We start from the raw sequence: 17,010 nt of genomic DNA on the forward strand, positions 1-17,010 counted from the left end.
TATTTAAAAATGACATAATTCCAATGAAATTAAAAAGAGAAACGATTTTTGTTGTTCAAAAACAAAATGTAAAAGGAGATATCCATGCCTCCTTTTGATTTTATCAATCCAATTTATCAATCAAAACATGTTAGAAATAAAACCAGGAAACCAGAAAAAAAAAGATTTGAGTAGTTCTCAGCTTATACACCTTCAGCATCATTAACTATCCCTTGACTATTCTTGTTAACTACTTGTCAACAAATTGCCAACGTGTCCTGGATCATGGAGAAAGCTATGGAATTCCAAAAAACATCTACTTCTGCTTCATTGGCTATGCTAAAGCCTTTGATTGTGTGGATAACAACAAATTGTGCCAAGTTCTTAAAGAGATGGGAGTACCAGACCATCCTATTTTTCTCTTCAGAAACCTATACGCGGGTCAAGAAGCAACAGTGAGAATTGGACATGGAACCACTGATTGGTTCAAAATTGGGAAAGAAGTCCGGCAAGGCTGTATACTGTCACCATGACTATTTAATTTATATGCAGAGCACATCACGAGAAAGGCAGGGCTAGAGGAATCAAAAGTTGGAATTAAGATTGCTGACAGAAATATCAACAACCTCAGATATGTAGATGATACCACTCTAATGGCATAAAGTGGAGAGGAACTAAAAAGCCTCTTGATGCGAGTGAAGAAGGAGAATGCAAAAGTTGGCTTGAAACTCAACATTAAGAAAACTAAGATCATGGCATCCGGCTCTCTCAATTCCTGGCTAATAGATGGGGAAGAAATGGAGGTAGTGACAGATTTTATTTTCTTGGGCTCCAAGATCACTGCAGATAGGGACTGCAGCCAAGAAATTAAAAGACGCTTCTTCCTGGGGAGGAAAGCTATGGGAAATCTAGACAGCATACTAAAAAGCAGAGACATCACTTGACAACAAAAGTGCATATCATCAAGGCTATGGTTTTCCCAGTTGCAATGTATGGCTGTGAAAGTTGGACCATAAGAAAAGCCAAGTGCCAAAGAATTGAGGCCTTTAAACTATGGTGCTGGAGAAAATTCCTGTGAATCCCTTGGATCGCAAGATGATCAAACCAGTGAGTCCTAGAAGACATCAACCCTGACTGCTTTTTAGAAGACCAGATCCTGAAGATGAAACTCAAATACTTTGGCCACATAATGAGAAGGAAGGACTTACTGGAGAAGAACCTATGTAATGCTGGGAAACATTGAGGACAAAAGAAGAATGGGAAGACAGAGAATGAGGTGGATGGATGGAATCACCAAAGCAGTGGAAATGAGCTTAAATGCACTCCAGAGGATGGTAGAGGACAGGAAGGCCTGGAGGAACATTGTCCATGATGGGTTGGACATGACTTTGCAACTAACAATAAAAATCCTTGTCAATGGACATGTTGTCAACCATGAAGTGGACTTGGCTAAGGCCACCTTGGAGGCTTCATGGTTGCCACACAACAGAGGACAGGCGGGGGAGGGGGGATAGTTAGATGGGGTTTTGTACCCAAAACAATAAAGCTTTCCTGTGGTAACCAGGGACGTTCGCATAGGTGGCTGACCAGAGGAGTAGTGAAGTAACCAAGCAACCAGCCAGCAACTGGATTGGACAGCGTGACTAGTAACTTGGGGGAAAGGGGAAACTTTTACTTTTTAATTAGAAGAAAGCCGTGGGAACTTTAGAGTCGACTTTTACCAGTTGTGCCAATATGATGCTTCCAATAAACTGTTCTTTAAGGAACTTGCCTGCCTCAGAGTACTTCTTTCTAATGGGAACATTATTTGGAACAATGACACATACAAAAAAAAATTAGGATAGCCCCAGTTTTTAGCTATAATTATTTAATTGCAAAGAAAAAATTATAGAGTTCCCACATATTACAAGAATGTCCAGTTGCCTTTTGGAAAAAGCACCTTTGGAACAACCATAACCTGGATAAGAATCTCCATAGACATCCCCCATATTATAGTTGGTCGAATTTTAAAATATAACCTGAAGGTGATTTTCCCCCCCAAGCAACTTATTTGACTCGTACATTAATGTGTTTAAGCATCAGTGCTGTCACAGCATCTCTTGAAATAACTCTCTACTAAGCTTGCATTTCATAAACAGAGCATTAATTGTATTTTCCAAAACCAACTAATATCTCTTGCAGACCGAATCATTTTACAAAATGCAAAATTAAATATCTTCACTACAACTCTAAAGATACTAAAATAATTCCAGCATATTCCAGGAGTATTTAACATGGAAGCTGTGTAATTTGGATTAATAGCATGGAAACACTGATCTATTTTTTTTAACAAATTCAAATTCTAGCTTTTCTATAATATGTGCAGAACTTTTAATCTTCAGAAGTCTAACACATGATTTTGTAAACTTATGCTAAGTAACTTTGAAGATCAATGGAAAAGCTGCAGCAAAGCTTTCAAGTTGCCACCACTTTCTAACTCCCTTTCACCTTTGGATGCTGGCTGAATAAATTGTCTGCCAAAGGATTTCATCTCCTTGCCTGCTTCGATTTCAGTAATCCAAAAAGGCACAGAGCTGAAAACTTCCAGCAGGCAGCTCTTTAAGACAGTTGCCAGAGGTGATGGAGAGCCAAAATCCAAGCAGAATGTTCAGCTCCTGAGCAGAGAGGTAAGGTGATTATGGTGCCTCAAGGTGGGTGGGTGGAGAAGGCACTGAAGGCCTGGCACAGCCCATGCAAGTATCTCTCTACTCAGGAGCTGAAAATCCTGGATTTTGGCAGGGAAGATTTTCAGCTTTTGAGTGGAGAGACATTCCCATTAGGTCTCCTAGAGTTTCCCCCCTCCTGAGACACCCCATATTCCTCATCTGGGACACTGTCCATTTAACCACCCACAAGACTGCTTAACAATTGAAATAGGGAGTGCCAGGATTGCAGTCTCAACTGAAGCAGTCACATGATATCTTGCTTAATGACTGCTTTGCTCTATGACCAAGATTCCAGTCCCATTTGTGATTGTATGTCAAGGACCACTTGCATAGTGATATAAAACCTGTCCTCATTACTATTACTACTATTACTTGGATGATTTTAAAAGACACCACAAGCAATTAGTATGGAAATCAGAATTACTAAAACAGTTAAAGCGGCAATCCTAGTCATGTAATTCTTTACTGCTCACAAGGATAAAGGATAAAAATGATAATGAAGGCAAAACAGAAATGAAAACAATAGGGCAGATGAGAATATTTTATATATCTATTCAAAACCAGATTCCACATTACAACCTAAGTTTTTATATTATCCACTCACTTTTGGAGGAATTCTTCTACACCACATATTTTGAGAACAAAATCATCCACATCAATGTCGCACAATTCATCGTGAGTGTAACACAAGGTCTGGTAAATGAGTAAGTCCACTGTGGAGGAACCTACAAGGAGGGGCAAGAGGGAGGAAAGGAAAGAGTAGTCAGCATTGATTTCCAAGGCAAAAAATCCATGGAATTCTTCATACCTATCAAGCGTAGTTATTCCAGTAGATTCATTTCTTTGGACATCAATGAAGGATTCATGCCATTTTAATCACGGGAATGCAAGCTGATGCCAATAAAACATATAAAAAGATAAAGTAATTTGTCCATAATCCAGCCATGGTTATTTATCCATGGTTCTTGACAATATTATGAAAATAATTTCCTGTTGTTGCTCTTCTAACTAACAGCTTGGAATTTCCAGGTGGCTCTCAATCCAAATGCTTATCAGGACTAACTTGGCTTAATTGTTTAGATCAACCAAGATCACTAGATGCTACAATTTACCAAGGCAACAAAGCATCTATTCCTTCCAACCGATGTAGTATCCAACTAAAGATGCTACCTACGTTTATTTTATATTCTTTTCAGTGGAGTCATAAATGCAGTCAAAAGACCACAGTATCCAAGTAATAACAACAAAAATCATAAATTCTAAAAAGTAGAATAACAACAAATAATTTGATGCAGTTTTCTGTAGAGATAGTTATTCTAGAATGTTTCAGATATTCCGGACTTTAGTTCCCATTTTTTGTGGTATTTACAGAAGTTATAATCATAGATACCCATGGTGTGGGCAACAGGAAATAAGTGATGAATGGTTATAATTCATTACATCTAAATAGCAGCAACTTGGAAGAATCTGGCATAAATCTTCAAAGTATAAATTGGGATCTACAAAAGGTTCCAGACTTTAAAAAAAAAACCACCCAGATTTCAGCAGTTAGATGACATTATTTTTCCTAAAAACAATAAAGGAAAAAAGGAAGAGGGTTAATTTGATGAGACAAGAAATACTGAATAGTCAAATCTGTCCAATTTATAAGCATTTATATGTATTCTAAATTAGTTTAAATTTGACACTTCTTATCTGAAAGCTGGAAATGTTAGTTTGACATGGGTCCTAACAATACTTTCCCGCTGGGGGAAAAAACAGTGTTCCCAGAAGATAAGGCATGAATCATAAACTAATATGTCTGCAGGATAAAAATATCCTGAGAAATTCAGAAAGAAAATAAAACACATTTACATTATGAAATGGAAAGGGATCCCATTGCATCAGATGATTTCAGTTCATATTCTTGCCTTTAAAAGATGAAAATTATTGCCCTTGAAAAGTCTGAAATATATGGATCACCAAAAAAAAAAAAAAGAACAAAGAATCCTTTTCAAGTAGAAAAAAGGATCACTCCATTAAAATTGACTTTATTGGAAAACATGGTTCTTCACATTCAGAGAATGGCTAATTAATGTATTGAGTTAAAAGGGGGAAAAGTATCAGTGTAGGACTAAATTCATCCAAATACATATCATCCCAATTAAAAAATGTGTTCAAATGAACTATATGTGCAAGAATCAGAGTAAGTGTCTCTCCATATAGCCTTATAATGCAATCAGGCCAAAAACTCCAAATGAATGAATTAAGAAAGCCAAGTAATAACTTATAAAACATTAGATAGATTTTGGATTATTCAAACGGAAAATATCTATTATAAAATTCTATCCTCAGCAATTCCAAATGAAATACTGTAATAGTATAATCGATAAGTGAAGTATATTTTAATGTGCAGAGATTTTGTAATTAGCAAAAACAATCTGATTTTTTTTTTTTAGTTTAACCAGATCAATCCAAAGTAACTGTATAAGTCTTGGCTTCATTAAATCAAAGAATGATATAAGTAGATAAATATAAATATGTTGAAGCACGGTCAAGGCTATGATCACTACTGGCACAGAATGAAGAAAATTCCTAGGAGAAGCCAAAAACTTACAGTCACAAGTGAATGTGAGAGGTTCTTGTAGGCTATCATAAACTACGGTCACCTTCAAGCTAATCCCATGGCCAAGATGTTCAGGGCCGAGATTGACAGTGCTCCAGACATAACCTGTGAGGGAGTAATCCTTGGTACTATAGCCAGATCTCAATCTGTGGACAAGACAAAATGGGTACAATTAGTACATACATTACTATAATTACTATAATTATATGTCATGCTGATAGGCTTTTGTGTTTTTTTTCTTCTCTTCATCTTAAGATTTAATTTTCTCATTTGTTCCACATTTTTAATGATGTTAAAACTTTGCTAAATTGGGTTTTCACATTTGTTCATTTTTATCTTTTCTAAGATACTATATTTGTGTTAATACCCAGTCTGAGATTCCAATCTAAATGCACCATACATTTCCAATGCACCATGGAATCACATGAATGCCTGGTAATGGGTTAGTCCTTAAACAGTGAAATTATGGTTTGACTCAAAGTGTTGAGACAATATTCCTATTTGAGGATCCGCAGAGAGCACCGCCACTGGTGAGTGCTAATGTAGACTCTGTTGGTGCTAATCTAGACTAGGTGTTAGTTTTAAACATGCTGGAAAAGGGTGAGAAAAACCATGGAGAGAGAGAAATGGTTACATTTTGCAAATGGATGGCAAAACAGAAACATTTTCATGCAGGTGGAACAAGTGTCTATTGGCTTGACCTCCTTCTGAAAACAGTATTTCCTATAGATTAAAACCACAAAATGAAGCTGCACTGGATTGAACTATTATGATAACTCACTGTGACACTCTTTAGTTCCCTGATTTAAAAAGGATAGAGAAATGCCTTCTCTCCTCTATCAGTCCTAGATAACTGTGGTAGGAATCACAATCTTTCCTAGGTTCATCCTATCACTTGCAGGTTAAGACACTGCTCAGTGAAGATGTCACTTAAACCCAATGCAACATAATCTTTAGACCAAGAGCATTTTTTTTTCCTGAGCATCAAGAATTAAGCAATAAATTGGTCCAAATGGTTAGGCCATTGGTTACATGAACAAAGAAAATCACACACAAACACAATTTGCAGAAGAAATTTTAGGCAGAGGAAAGCCAAGGAAAGGCACTCTGAGGGATTATTTCTTATCCTAGACTGGTACTCACACATTAAGCATATGGCAGAATGCAGCAACCTCTTCATCTTTCTCCTCAGACACCTCAAATAGTTCATAACCGTTGGACACGGGATAATGCTGAGAAGTGCCCTGATACCAAACGTGGATAGGGAGTGGGGAGAAATAAATGAAATAAATGAAGCATCAATGAATTAACATTTTGAATATATTCCTCATTTATTTTATAAAGCAGTTAAAGATATACTAAGGAATGTGGTGGGAACAACTCTTGACTTCATATAACATAAATACAGTTATTTCCCTCTAAGTTATCAAAGGTCTTTTTAACCTATAAATGTTTTTGCCATTTTTTTTCCTGGCTTAGGGATTGTGAGGACCAAAGAACTACTATGCCCAATGTCTAGTCAATGTATGACTTGACTTTAGGCTTTATTATTTATTTATTTATTTTTATCCAGCCTTTATTATTTTTATAAATAGCTAAAAGCAGCAAACATACTTAGTACTCTTTCCTCATCCTATTTTCCCCACAACAATAACCATGTGAGTGGATTGGGAGAGTGACTGGCCCAAAGTCACTCAGCCAAACTTACTGTATTTTTTGGAATATAAGACGCATTGGAGTATAAGACACACCAAGATTTTGAAGAGGCAATTTTTAAAAAGCTTTTGCGCTCTGCAGATCTCTCAAAAACGGCCCATTTTTCATGAAAACGGGCCCATTTTTCCTCAAAAAATGGGCATGTATAGCCTTTAGAAGGCTTGTTGAGTGCTCCTGGGGGGAAGGCAAAATTGAACAAAAATTGGCCTGTTTTTTGCTCATTTCTGCCTTCCCCAGCCCCCAGCAGCACTCTGGAAGCCTCCTAAACGCTATGCACGGCCATTTTGGTGAAGGGGCAGGGTTTGGGGAGGCAAAAAATGCTGTATTCTGTGTATAAGACGCATCCAGATTTTCAGCCTCTTGTTTGAGGGAAAAGGGTGTGTCTTATACTCTAAGAAATATGGTATATGTCTGTAGCAAAACTGAAGATGTAGAAGGCTTGCATTTGTAATGAATTGTAAGTGCACTGTTTTGCATTTTTCAATAATGACTATTACAGAAATAAGATTTTACTATTTACTCCACGTGGTATAAGGCTTTACATTTCAGCTCAAAATTATCTTTCAGATAGGCTGGTTGGTTCTTGGGCCCGTAATTATTTCTGAATCAATATATCACAATTATTTTTATAGATTAAATAAAGATTGCACATGATATCCATCATAGGTAATTTATAGCCTTGCATTTTCAGACTCCTGCTGGATACCCTATTTTCCTGAAAATAAGACCTACCTGGATAATAAGCCCAATCGGGCTTTTGAGCATGTGCGCTAAAATAAGCCCTCCCCAAAAATATTGCAACACAGCATCAGCCATGAGGTGACCACGTTCGCCGCCTCCTGCACCTCAAAAATAATACAACCTCTCACAAAAGAAGGCCAAGTGCTTATTTCGGGGGTCAAAAGAAAAAATAAGACCCTGTCTTATTTTTGGGGAAACATGGCTTGTAAGTGGTGGGACAGAGCATACTATATAACTTTTAAATTAAAAAAATAAACCCTTCCCAAACCACATAATACTGTAACTAAAAGCCCAGCCAAGTAGAAAAATGGTTAAAGCAGGATTCTCAAAATGTTTCATTTTGTTCCTCTTTCCCAAATGTCACAGTTGGATGAGACAGAAGTAGAGATAGAAACATTTTGAATGCCAAGCTCAACCAAATGGAGTGCACACATGGGCCCAATGCTTCCATTCACTTCTTCAAAGCAAACAAAAGACCTACTGTCAGAGCAATTAACCCATTAAATAGACAGAGAAATGTGGGGAGGTGGGCACAGAATGCAACAGACACTCACTTAAACAGTCTTAATGTTCTACTGCAATTACTTTCTGGCACATCAAAATTAGAGAATTACTTACATGATCTTTGAAAGCTTCTGCCATTTTTAGATGCACAGAAAGTCAATCCCCAAAGGCTCAGAGAAGTTGTTTGTATTTATATCCTTTATGTTCCAGAGGTATTTCTCATTTATTCTTATTTCCAAAAATATGACACTGTCCACTCACAATCCCAGATAAACTAGTAAAATTACTCCCCATGACTCAGGGCTAAATAATTTTTCCCCTATTCCTCAGAATGCTGCTGTAACATACTTATTAAAAATAATGAAAAGAAAAGGCTGGCGTATATTGTACACAATATTGTGTGCTAATAGCAATTTAAGAAGATACTATTTATAAAATATCAAGCTTTTTAAACATGAATGTTCTATAATTTTGGAAACAGTAGCTCTAACAGCCAGACAGATTCCCCTTTTGATGCCGTTTTAACTGGACACTGCCTTTCCTCAGACTGTTACTCTATGGATCATGCAGTATAAATAGCTTCACTGACATACAGTCCTTCCCTCCCAAGGCAAACAGTTAATATCACTGACATATTATATCAAGCTTTGGTGCAGCCAAACATACAAGTGGGAAGTGAATCCCAGAGCCAACATTTTGACTAGAATAAGGAAGTTAAATTGTTATTTCAGTAGAGTCCTGGTCAGGGGTGGTATTCACTTACTTTTCTTACCGGTTCGAAAATATGAGAGCATGCGCTCACTTCGCTCACACACATCCCAGCCACGCATGCGATTGGTCTTCTGCACATGCACTTCCATTGCTCACAGCTTGTATGTATGTGAACAGCTTGAAAACGTGCCTAAATATGATTGCACAGAGCTGGGGCGAGTGGGCAGGAAATCGAAACCCTCGATTTCCACTACTGGTTAGGGCGAACTGGTCCAAACTGACTGAATACCACCACTGATCCTAGTGAACTACCTTGCATGGATCTACATGATAAATTTTGTCTGTTTTCAGTTATACATCATAGATTGCCGAATTTTGAAACTGGAAGAGAGTCTCTTAAATTTTATATTAGCTAGAATTGCAGATGGCTTGGCTGATTTATTGGAACAGATATTTTGTTCATATTCTAAGGATTGGTGCAGAAATACTATAAATTATGAGTCATACATGATACAATTCTATGACTGATTTAGAAGACTAGAAATGCAAAGGGGCCAAGCAATACATTATATTTGACACCTTTCACCATGGAAAATTTTCATTTGCTACGAATCAGAGAACAAAAAAGGACAGTGATACAGGAAAAAAGTGATTAACTGATTCTCCCTGCTGACAAATATTCACTCTCTTACATTGTTAAAGGTATATAGAGAAGGTTGCCCACTATCAAATTGTATTTTCTGAAGCCAATGACTGAACTTTTAAAAATAGTTTTAAATAATATTGCTTTTATTACTTCTAAAAAAGAAGAATCAAACTAAATTGAATTTATAGACCTCTTATCGCCTTAATGGGGGGGGGGGGCAAAGTTTAGGAATCTTCTGACCCAGAATATTCTTACTTAATTTAAAGCATAGATATATAAAACATTAAGAAGGTTATGTTATGCTCTCAACCATGTTCTGGCAGAAGGACTAAACATCCACCTTTTTGTTTACATCAAATTGTCTTACTGGATCTGCTGATATCCTCCGGTTCTTGTTGAGAGCAGCATTCTTCCATCCACCACATCTGGAGACATAAGTCCTGGGAGGGACTTGAGGAGGCATGGTTTTGCTGCGAGCAACTGGCTTCCCACTGCTTTCTTTCTCAAAAATGCTTCTGCCCTCCTTCCAACTCCAAGTGGCTTCTCTCAGAAGTTCAGTATCATAAGTGGACTTGAGGTTGAGTCGAGTGATAGCATCATTGATGCCATCATAGTCTACTGTGCTATATTGGTCTTCTTCTGAGATTCTTCGACCTAGCAATTTTCCATCAGCTCTCTCGTGAGATGAGGAGAACATGTTGATATTATTGGGTTGGGGTCCCTTGTGGGAAGCTTGATTTGCTTCAGAAGTATTCCAGATGGTAATGCGAGGTGGCAGTGGGGGAGGAGAAAGCTTCTTGGGTGACTTACCACCATTGCTGTGCTGGCAGGGTGCACTATTGAGCGGATCATTTAGGAAGTCTCCCTCTGTGCTATCAAAGATGTACAAATAGTCACTAGACAGAGGATTCTTCAACCAAGGTTGACTTTCTGCTTCAGGCACCAATCTGGATGAGGTAGTATTGTTGGTCCCCAAAGCTCTTGAAACTTCTTGGCCAGAGAGTGCATTATAGTTGAGGGTTGAATCTGAGCCAGAGAGGCCTCTCATGACCTTAATATTATGGCAGTCATTCCTTACAGCAGGTATGTTGTAATCCAGAATGGGATCATCCCAAGAAATTAGAGGTTGATCGGTGTTCTGCTTTGCCTGGTTCTCCTCCTTGTCTTGCCTCAGGCGGGACAAGGCATCATACTCCATCTGCAAGGCTTCTGCAAGAGCCAGCTCCTTACGGCTAATCCCCACAGACTCCAAAGATTGCCAGTGCTCTCCATTTCCTCTGGTTGCAGACATCTCTTGGAAAACAAATGCTGAAACCAGTAACTACTGGATGTTCAATTCAGGTTTTCGGAACCAAGGCATGCTGTGCCACCAGCCACCTACAAGTGAAGGGACCAAAAGAACATGGCAATAAGAGTAAGTTTCAGTAATATCTGTCTGCTTTACTGAAAGATTTTCATGTGTTTGATCAGCACTTGAGAAAACAGTCTGTTATGGCTACACAATCACCATCACCTCAGCTGAAAACTTAAACACTCAACAAATATTTACCCTGTTAGGAAACCAATCCTGAAATATTATGTTCATGTTCAATAATTCATCAAGTAATTCAGGTTTACAGGTTTTTCCTGCAAAAAATGATAAGGTGATCCCGAGATAAAGTAGACATTTAGGTGCTTACTATCAAGACAAATTAGACTGAAAATTCACATTAAATGATCAACACTGTCTTCCATAGAAGACAAGAAAAGGACCCATTAAAAATACTTTAGCAGGACATAACAGCAGTGGCACCATCTCTTTATATTTCCAGAGTTCATAGATATACCTTTTCTGATATAGTGCACAATAATATTTAGCATAACATATACTTTAATCTCTATGAATTGGTCTAATCTTCTCTTAAAAGCTTTTCAAGTTGCTATCATAATCTTGAGAAACTGAATTCCATAATTTAACTTTATGCTGTTTGAATAAATACTGCATGCCTGAAACCATCAATCGCCAATTCATTTTTCTCATTTTTACCAAAATGTCCATATGAATTTTCCAGTTTTTAATGAAAGTACTTATTGCTTTATTCCTGATCAAAAAGGTTAGTTGTGGCATTTCTGCAGATTCCATCATTTTCACAATCTACTCCACTGGGTATTTCAATGACTTTCGGTTTTGGTACCATGTTTCTCCAAAAAGATGACCCACCTTGAAAAGAAGCCCTATCACGTATTTGAGTGCATGTGATCAAATTAAGCCCCACCTACAAAATTAGTCGTAATTAAGGGGGTGGGGCAAGGCACACAAGTAAATAATAAGCTAGGGTAAGAATCAGGGGTGGAGCTGCCCTACTTACCAGGCCTTGAACACCCCGACACTTGCTTCGCCTTCTTCTGCGGCCACTTGCCACAACTCGCACAGATCACCCAGGCCTCTGATTTGCCTTCAGATGTCTTCCACCACTCACACAATGTGTGTGAGTGGTGGCAAGCAACCGCAGAAGAGGTGGTCCAGGAGCAACCTTCTGCTAGGCAGGGCTGTTGGTGTCACTACTGCGAGGTGAGTAAATAATTAGAACTCTCCAAAAAGAAGACCTAGCAATTTTTTAGGGGGGGGGGAGGTGTTTCCAAAAGAAAATAAGACCCAGCCTTCTTTTTGCAGAAACTCAGTATATACAATAGTCTCACTGCAATTACCATATACAAAACCAACATCCCCTAAGTCTTTCTAATTGACTATTCATAAATCCAATTAAAACAATTGTTTTAATCTGAATATTGAGCTTTAAAATTATTTGCCTCATGTGTGTTTGTATCCATTTAAAAAAATTTTTTTTGCATGTCCATTTTGCACGGTAATGTCTCTTCATATTTTTACAGATTTTCAAGCATCTTTAAATATCTTAAATAATTTCTATGGTACCAATGATACATCATTTTATAAAAGTTCTCTCTTTTAACAGAATGTGAATTTCAGTCCTCTAACATTGATCCATTAATTGTGGCCCATTTTACCATGTACTTTTTGACCTGTTCTTCCATTTCAAATCTCAACAGAGGTTTATGCATTTTAGTAATCATATGTTCATCATTTGTACATAATAATTCAATTTCAAATTCTGTCATGTTGTTCAATTCTACTCATTTTTATCAGTATTAAATTTTACAATAATTTCAAGGAATAGAAAATTATACAGTATAAAAATGGAACAAAATTCCCTTTGAAAACTTCAGATCTGCTGTGAGGACTAGCAAAAGCATGTAGTCTCAGTCAGTATGCTGAAGCCTCAATTCTAGACATATTCTAAGCATGCATAAAGGAAGTATGAAACACCCTTATTTGTAGTTGATATAGCAGTAGTGTAATGGTTGCAATCAGAAGAACAGGGTACAAATTATCAGACCATGGAGCAGTTTCTCTTTTTGTTTTCTGTGCTCACACACACTGTTGTGAATATAAGGAAGTGGGGAACAGGTGTGCAGTTTCAACTTTTTTTGCTGGGGATTAGATAAACTGTAATAAATAGCAAATAAATAGGCACATCTGGAAATGTGTGTGTTGCTCAATTTATAGTAATGGAAAATGAGATGAAGTTGTTAAAGCATGTGTTAAAAACCCTTTATGGGAAGCCTGGCAAGGATTTAAAGTACTGGTTTGTTTTGCAGGTGTTAATGTAAGTGTAAACTCCTTAGCCTTGTCAAGATATTCCATCTATCTATGCTCTAGGCACTTAATTAATAATCATACTTGCTGTGATTAACAGAAAAGGAGAAAGCCATTTAACATTCTGTTAACACTATTCTTAGGCAGTAACACAACAACATATTAACACCTCATGAATTAGAGGCAAAATATACCAGCAGAGGAAATGACAGCAACAAATGCTAAAACATGCACAACCTATAGCAAAGCCAGAGAGAAAGAAGAAATGCTCCATTGTTCAATACAGATAATATATTTTAGATTCCACCCTTGGCATTTTCAGTTGAATCAATCAGTTATCATTCTATCCAAAATATTGCATAATTGCAACATAAAAACAGCTAAAGATACTCAAAAATAAACCACTGTTAATAATAAAAACTAAAAAGTAGATTATTATGAATGATTACAAAGGTCCATGGTAGTCCACATACAGTTAAAGATCAAAAAGCGTAATAGAATAAATATATATTTGCTAGCAGTGAAATGGCCATAAAATAGACATATAGAGACAGTTTGGTCTAATGGTTAAGGCATCAAGCTAGAGACTGAAGTTCTAGTCCTGCCTGAAGTACAAAAACTGAATGGGTGACTTTGGGTTTGTCAGCCCAACTCACATTTCACAAGACTATTGGTGTAAGGAAAATAAGAAGAGGAACAAACATGTTTACCACCTTCGGTTATTTACAAAAATAACAAAGATAGTATAAAAATAAATAGGGTCCATTCCTGAGTGACCACATTAGGCTGGAAGGATAAATGGAGCAGGGCCCCTGTTTATGATTTTAGATTGGAGAAAGCAATTTACCGTAAATGGTTTTTCTTTCAAAAAAACTGTCATTCTAAGCTTGTGGTGGGCAATCTGTGGCCCCAGGACAGTGGAAAGATCTGAGTCTCTTTCTGGGACCCCTATAGCCCATTCGTAGGGTGCTGTACAATAGAACAATAAGAAAATAGCTGCAGTTTGGTTTCATTGAACCTATAGGTTCCATAACTGCATTTGTAATATTTTTTCAAATCTGTGGCTTTATACCACACAAAAAAAATTAAAACTTTTTTATTCAAATATGGCTGCCCATCTTACACCTAGAACTCTTGGTGACATAAAAAAGTTAAAACCAAAAGTTTGAAGAATAACCCCTAACACACAAAGCAAATTAGGGATCCTTGCTGCTTTCTGAACTTGGCTGATTCTTGCAGATGTTTTAGAGAGCAGTAATGCAGTAGTGTTAATAAGGAATGGAATTTGTCAGAAGGAAAAATAGCAATCATCCATAATAAATTGTATAAAGACTACAACAGCCACTGTGTTAGACAAGCCAGTGACGTGTGGTGAGGTTTATGGCTGGTAGGTCAAAAAGAAAGAAAACAGCTTTTGCCCGCCTGTTGCAGCTATGTCCGGGGCGGGCAAAAGCCGAAAGAAAGCGGCTGCCGCTTCTGTCCTGTGGGGCGGACAAAAGCCGAAAGAAAGCGTCCCACCACTTCTGTCTGACATAGAGGCGCCCCACACCCCGCAGCTATGTCTGACCCAGCTGCGGGGCGCGGGGTGCCTCTATGTCAGACAGAAGTGGCAGGGTGCTTTCTTGTGGCTTTTGCCCTGCGGGGCGGGCAAAAGCCGAAAGAAAGCGCCCAGCCCCTTCTGTCCTGCAGGGCGGGCAAAAGCCGAAAGCAAGCACCCCGCCACTTCTGTCCTGCGGGGCGGGCAAAAGCCGAAAGCAAGCACCCCGCTGCTTCTGTCCTGAAGGGCGGGTAAAAACCGAAAGCAAGCTCCCACCGCTTCTGTCCTGCGGGGCGGGCAAAAGCCGAAAGAAAGCGCCCTGCCGCTTCTGTCCGACATGGAGGCGCCCCGCCTCTATGTTGGACATAGCTGCAGGGCATGGGACGCCTCTATGTTGGACATAGCACCGAAGCATCCAAAAGCCCTGCTGCGATGTCCGACATAAAAAAAAGTGCCAGCCCGCACACCAGCAGATGCGGGTAAAACACACACACACACACACACACACACACACAAATTACTTACAGTAATAAAATTACTTACAAATTACATTAATTTTGAATTCCTCCCCCTCCCTCCGACCCACATACCTTTTCCAGCTGTTTCACAGAGGATTTCAACTCTGCTCTTGTCTGCCATGATGAAAATGTGAAAATGTAAAGGGAAAAAGGCAAGAGCTGCTGAGGTCAGGCTGGGCTAGCTGCTGCCAGAGTCCCCAATGGATGACTTTGCTTAACTGTTTAAAAAAGCCTCTAAAAAAACGCCCTCTACAGGAGGAGGCAAGAGAACCAAGTGCCTTATCTACATAAGGAATTTTTTGGCTTTTAACCCTTGCTTAACTCTGCTCGAATGATCATAAAGATAGACTAAATGAGGCACATGGTTCTCCCGCCTCCTCCTGTAGAGGGCACTTTTTTAGAGGCTTTTTTAAATAGTTAAGCACTAAGCAGAGTCATCCACTGTGACTCTGGCAGCAACTACCTCACCCTTTTTCCTTTTACATTTTTTCTTTTCATGATGACAGTGGTGAGGCCCTGCCTCCCCTGCCTCCCCTGACTGCACGTCACTGAGACAAGCAGGCAGAAGACTAGTAAAACACATCCATGAACCCCCATTTATAATCAGAAGACATGAAATTAAAGACACTCTTTTAATTTCACAACGTATGGATATTAACCAGACTTAACTGGTTAACTGTGACCCTCCCAAACCAAGTCAAGTCCAAAAATGCTAGAGAATTCCTGGAAGTCTGGCACTTTGACAAATTAGCCATGAATAGACACATAAATAACTTCTACATACAGTGTAAAAGAAACAATTGACAAGCCAAAAAGGGAACAAAAAGACCAAAATACCTCCCCACCAGCAATCAACACCCAGATGAGCATAGATTAATACCAAGATTAACATTAGACCAACAATCACAAAGTAAACAATACCCCAATCAAGGAACTGTCAACAAACTAACAGTAAACATCTCAACCAAAGAACCTCAAAACCATTCCAACCAACACCGACAGGACAAGCTACTAGAATATAACTTGAGAGCAAACTCCATTTCCTGCTATCACTAATTATGCTACCTAGTTTGGATAATGAAATGTCTGCAAGAAAACAACGAATCTCAGAGAGCACCAGGAGCCTCTCATTTCAATCCTGAGCTACAAATATTCTCCTTTATCAGTACAAAAGGCAAACAATACTTCCCAATCATAAAGCCACATCAACAGCAGAACCACCTACCCTTCAGGCTTCAGGGCCTGAGGAAACAGCTAAAGACTTCAAAAACCTTATAAATGGTTAACAGGGTCAGGGCCATCTGGATCTGCAAAGAGATGCAGTTCAAAAGGCTGCAATATTCACGTAGTTTTCCAGCAAAAATATTGGACCTAATCCCTATTGGAAATTATGAAAACCAGTGGTTTTTTTTAAAAAAAAGAATAAGCTGAATTATTAACCACTATTAAAACTGAGAACAGCTAAAGCAGAAGCTCTTATTTTCCTGACTCTTCTCTTCCCTAAGGTAACAACTCCTGTAAGATTATTTCCATCTCTAGAGATACTCTCATTTTAATTTTACAGACCAACAGTCTTGTTTATCAGAGAAGCAGGAAGAGATTTCAATAAGAACATATCCTGTCGGGTATCCATCTCTGTTTTGGATGTTTGAAAAGGAAAATTTGCTTTTAAAGTCTGTTTAATTTGTTTCTC

General features: G+C 38.3%; 1 protein-coding gene across 5 annotated transcripts in view; it reads right to left on the reverse strand.

The window, feature by feature from the left end:
• Positions 1 to 17,010, reverse strand: part of PIK3C2B (phosphatidylinositol-4-phosphate 3-kinase catalytic subunit type 2 beta) — a 110,463-nt gene that overhangs the window by 78,674 nt on the left and 14,779 nt on the right. For 2 of the 5 annotated variants that reach the window (XM_032218179.1, XM_032218178.1), the window contains 4 exons: positions 9,948 to 10,984; positions 6,433 to 6,533; positions 5,281 to 5,435; positions 3,289 to 3,409 (listed from right to left, as the gene is read on the reverse strand). In XM_032218179.1, coding sequence (XP_032074070.1) covers positions 3,289 to 3,409; positions 5,281 to 5,435; positions 6,433 to 6,533; positions 9,948 to 10,898 — 1,328 coding nt within the window. In that variant the 5' untranslated portion in view covers positions 10,899 to 10,984. Of the gene's footprint in view, positions 1 to 3,288; positions 3,410 to 5,280; positions 5,436 to 6,432; positions 6,534 to 9,947; positions 10,985 to 11,156; positions 11,234 to 11,955; positions 14,838 to 17,010 lie in introns of those variants that run through there. The other 3 variants (XM_032218177.1, XM_032218176.1, XM_032218180.1) reach the window with 3 other exon arrangements.

The sequence above is a fragment of the Thamnophis elegans genome, chromosome 5 (genome assembly GCF_009769535.1).
Source record: "Thamnophis elegans isolate rThaEle1 chromosome 5, rThaEle1.pri, whole genome shotgun sequence".
Classification (NCBI taxonomy): domain Eukaryota; kingdom Metazoa; phylum Chordata; class Lepidosauria; order Squamata; family Colubridae; genus Thamnophis; species Thamnophis elegans.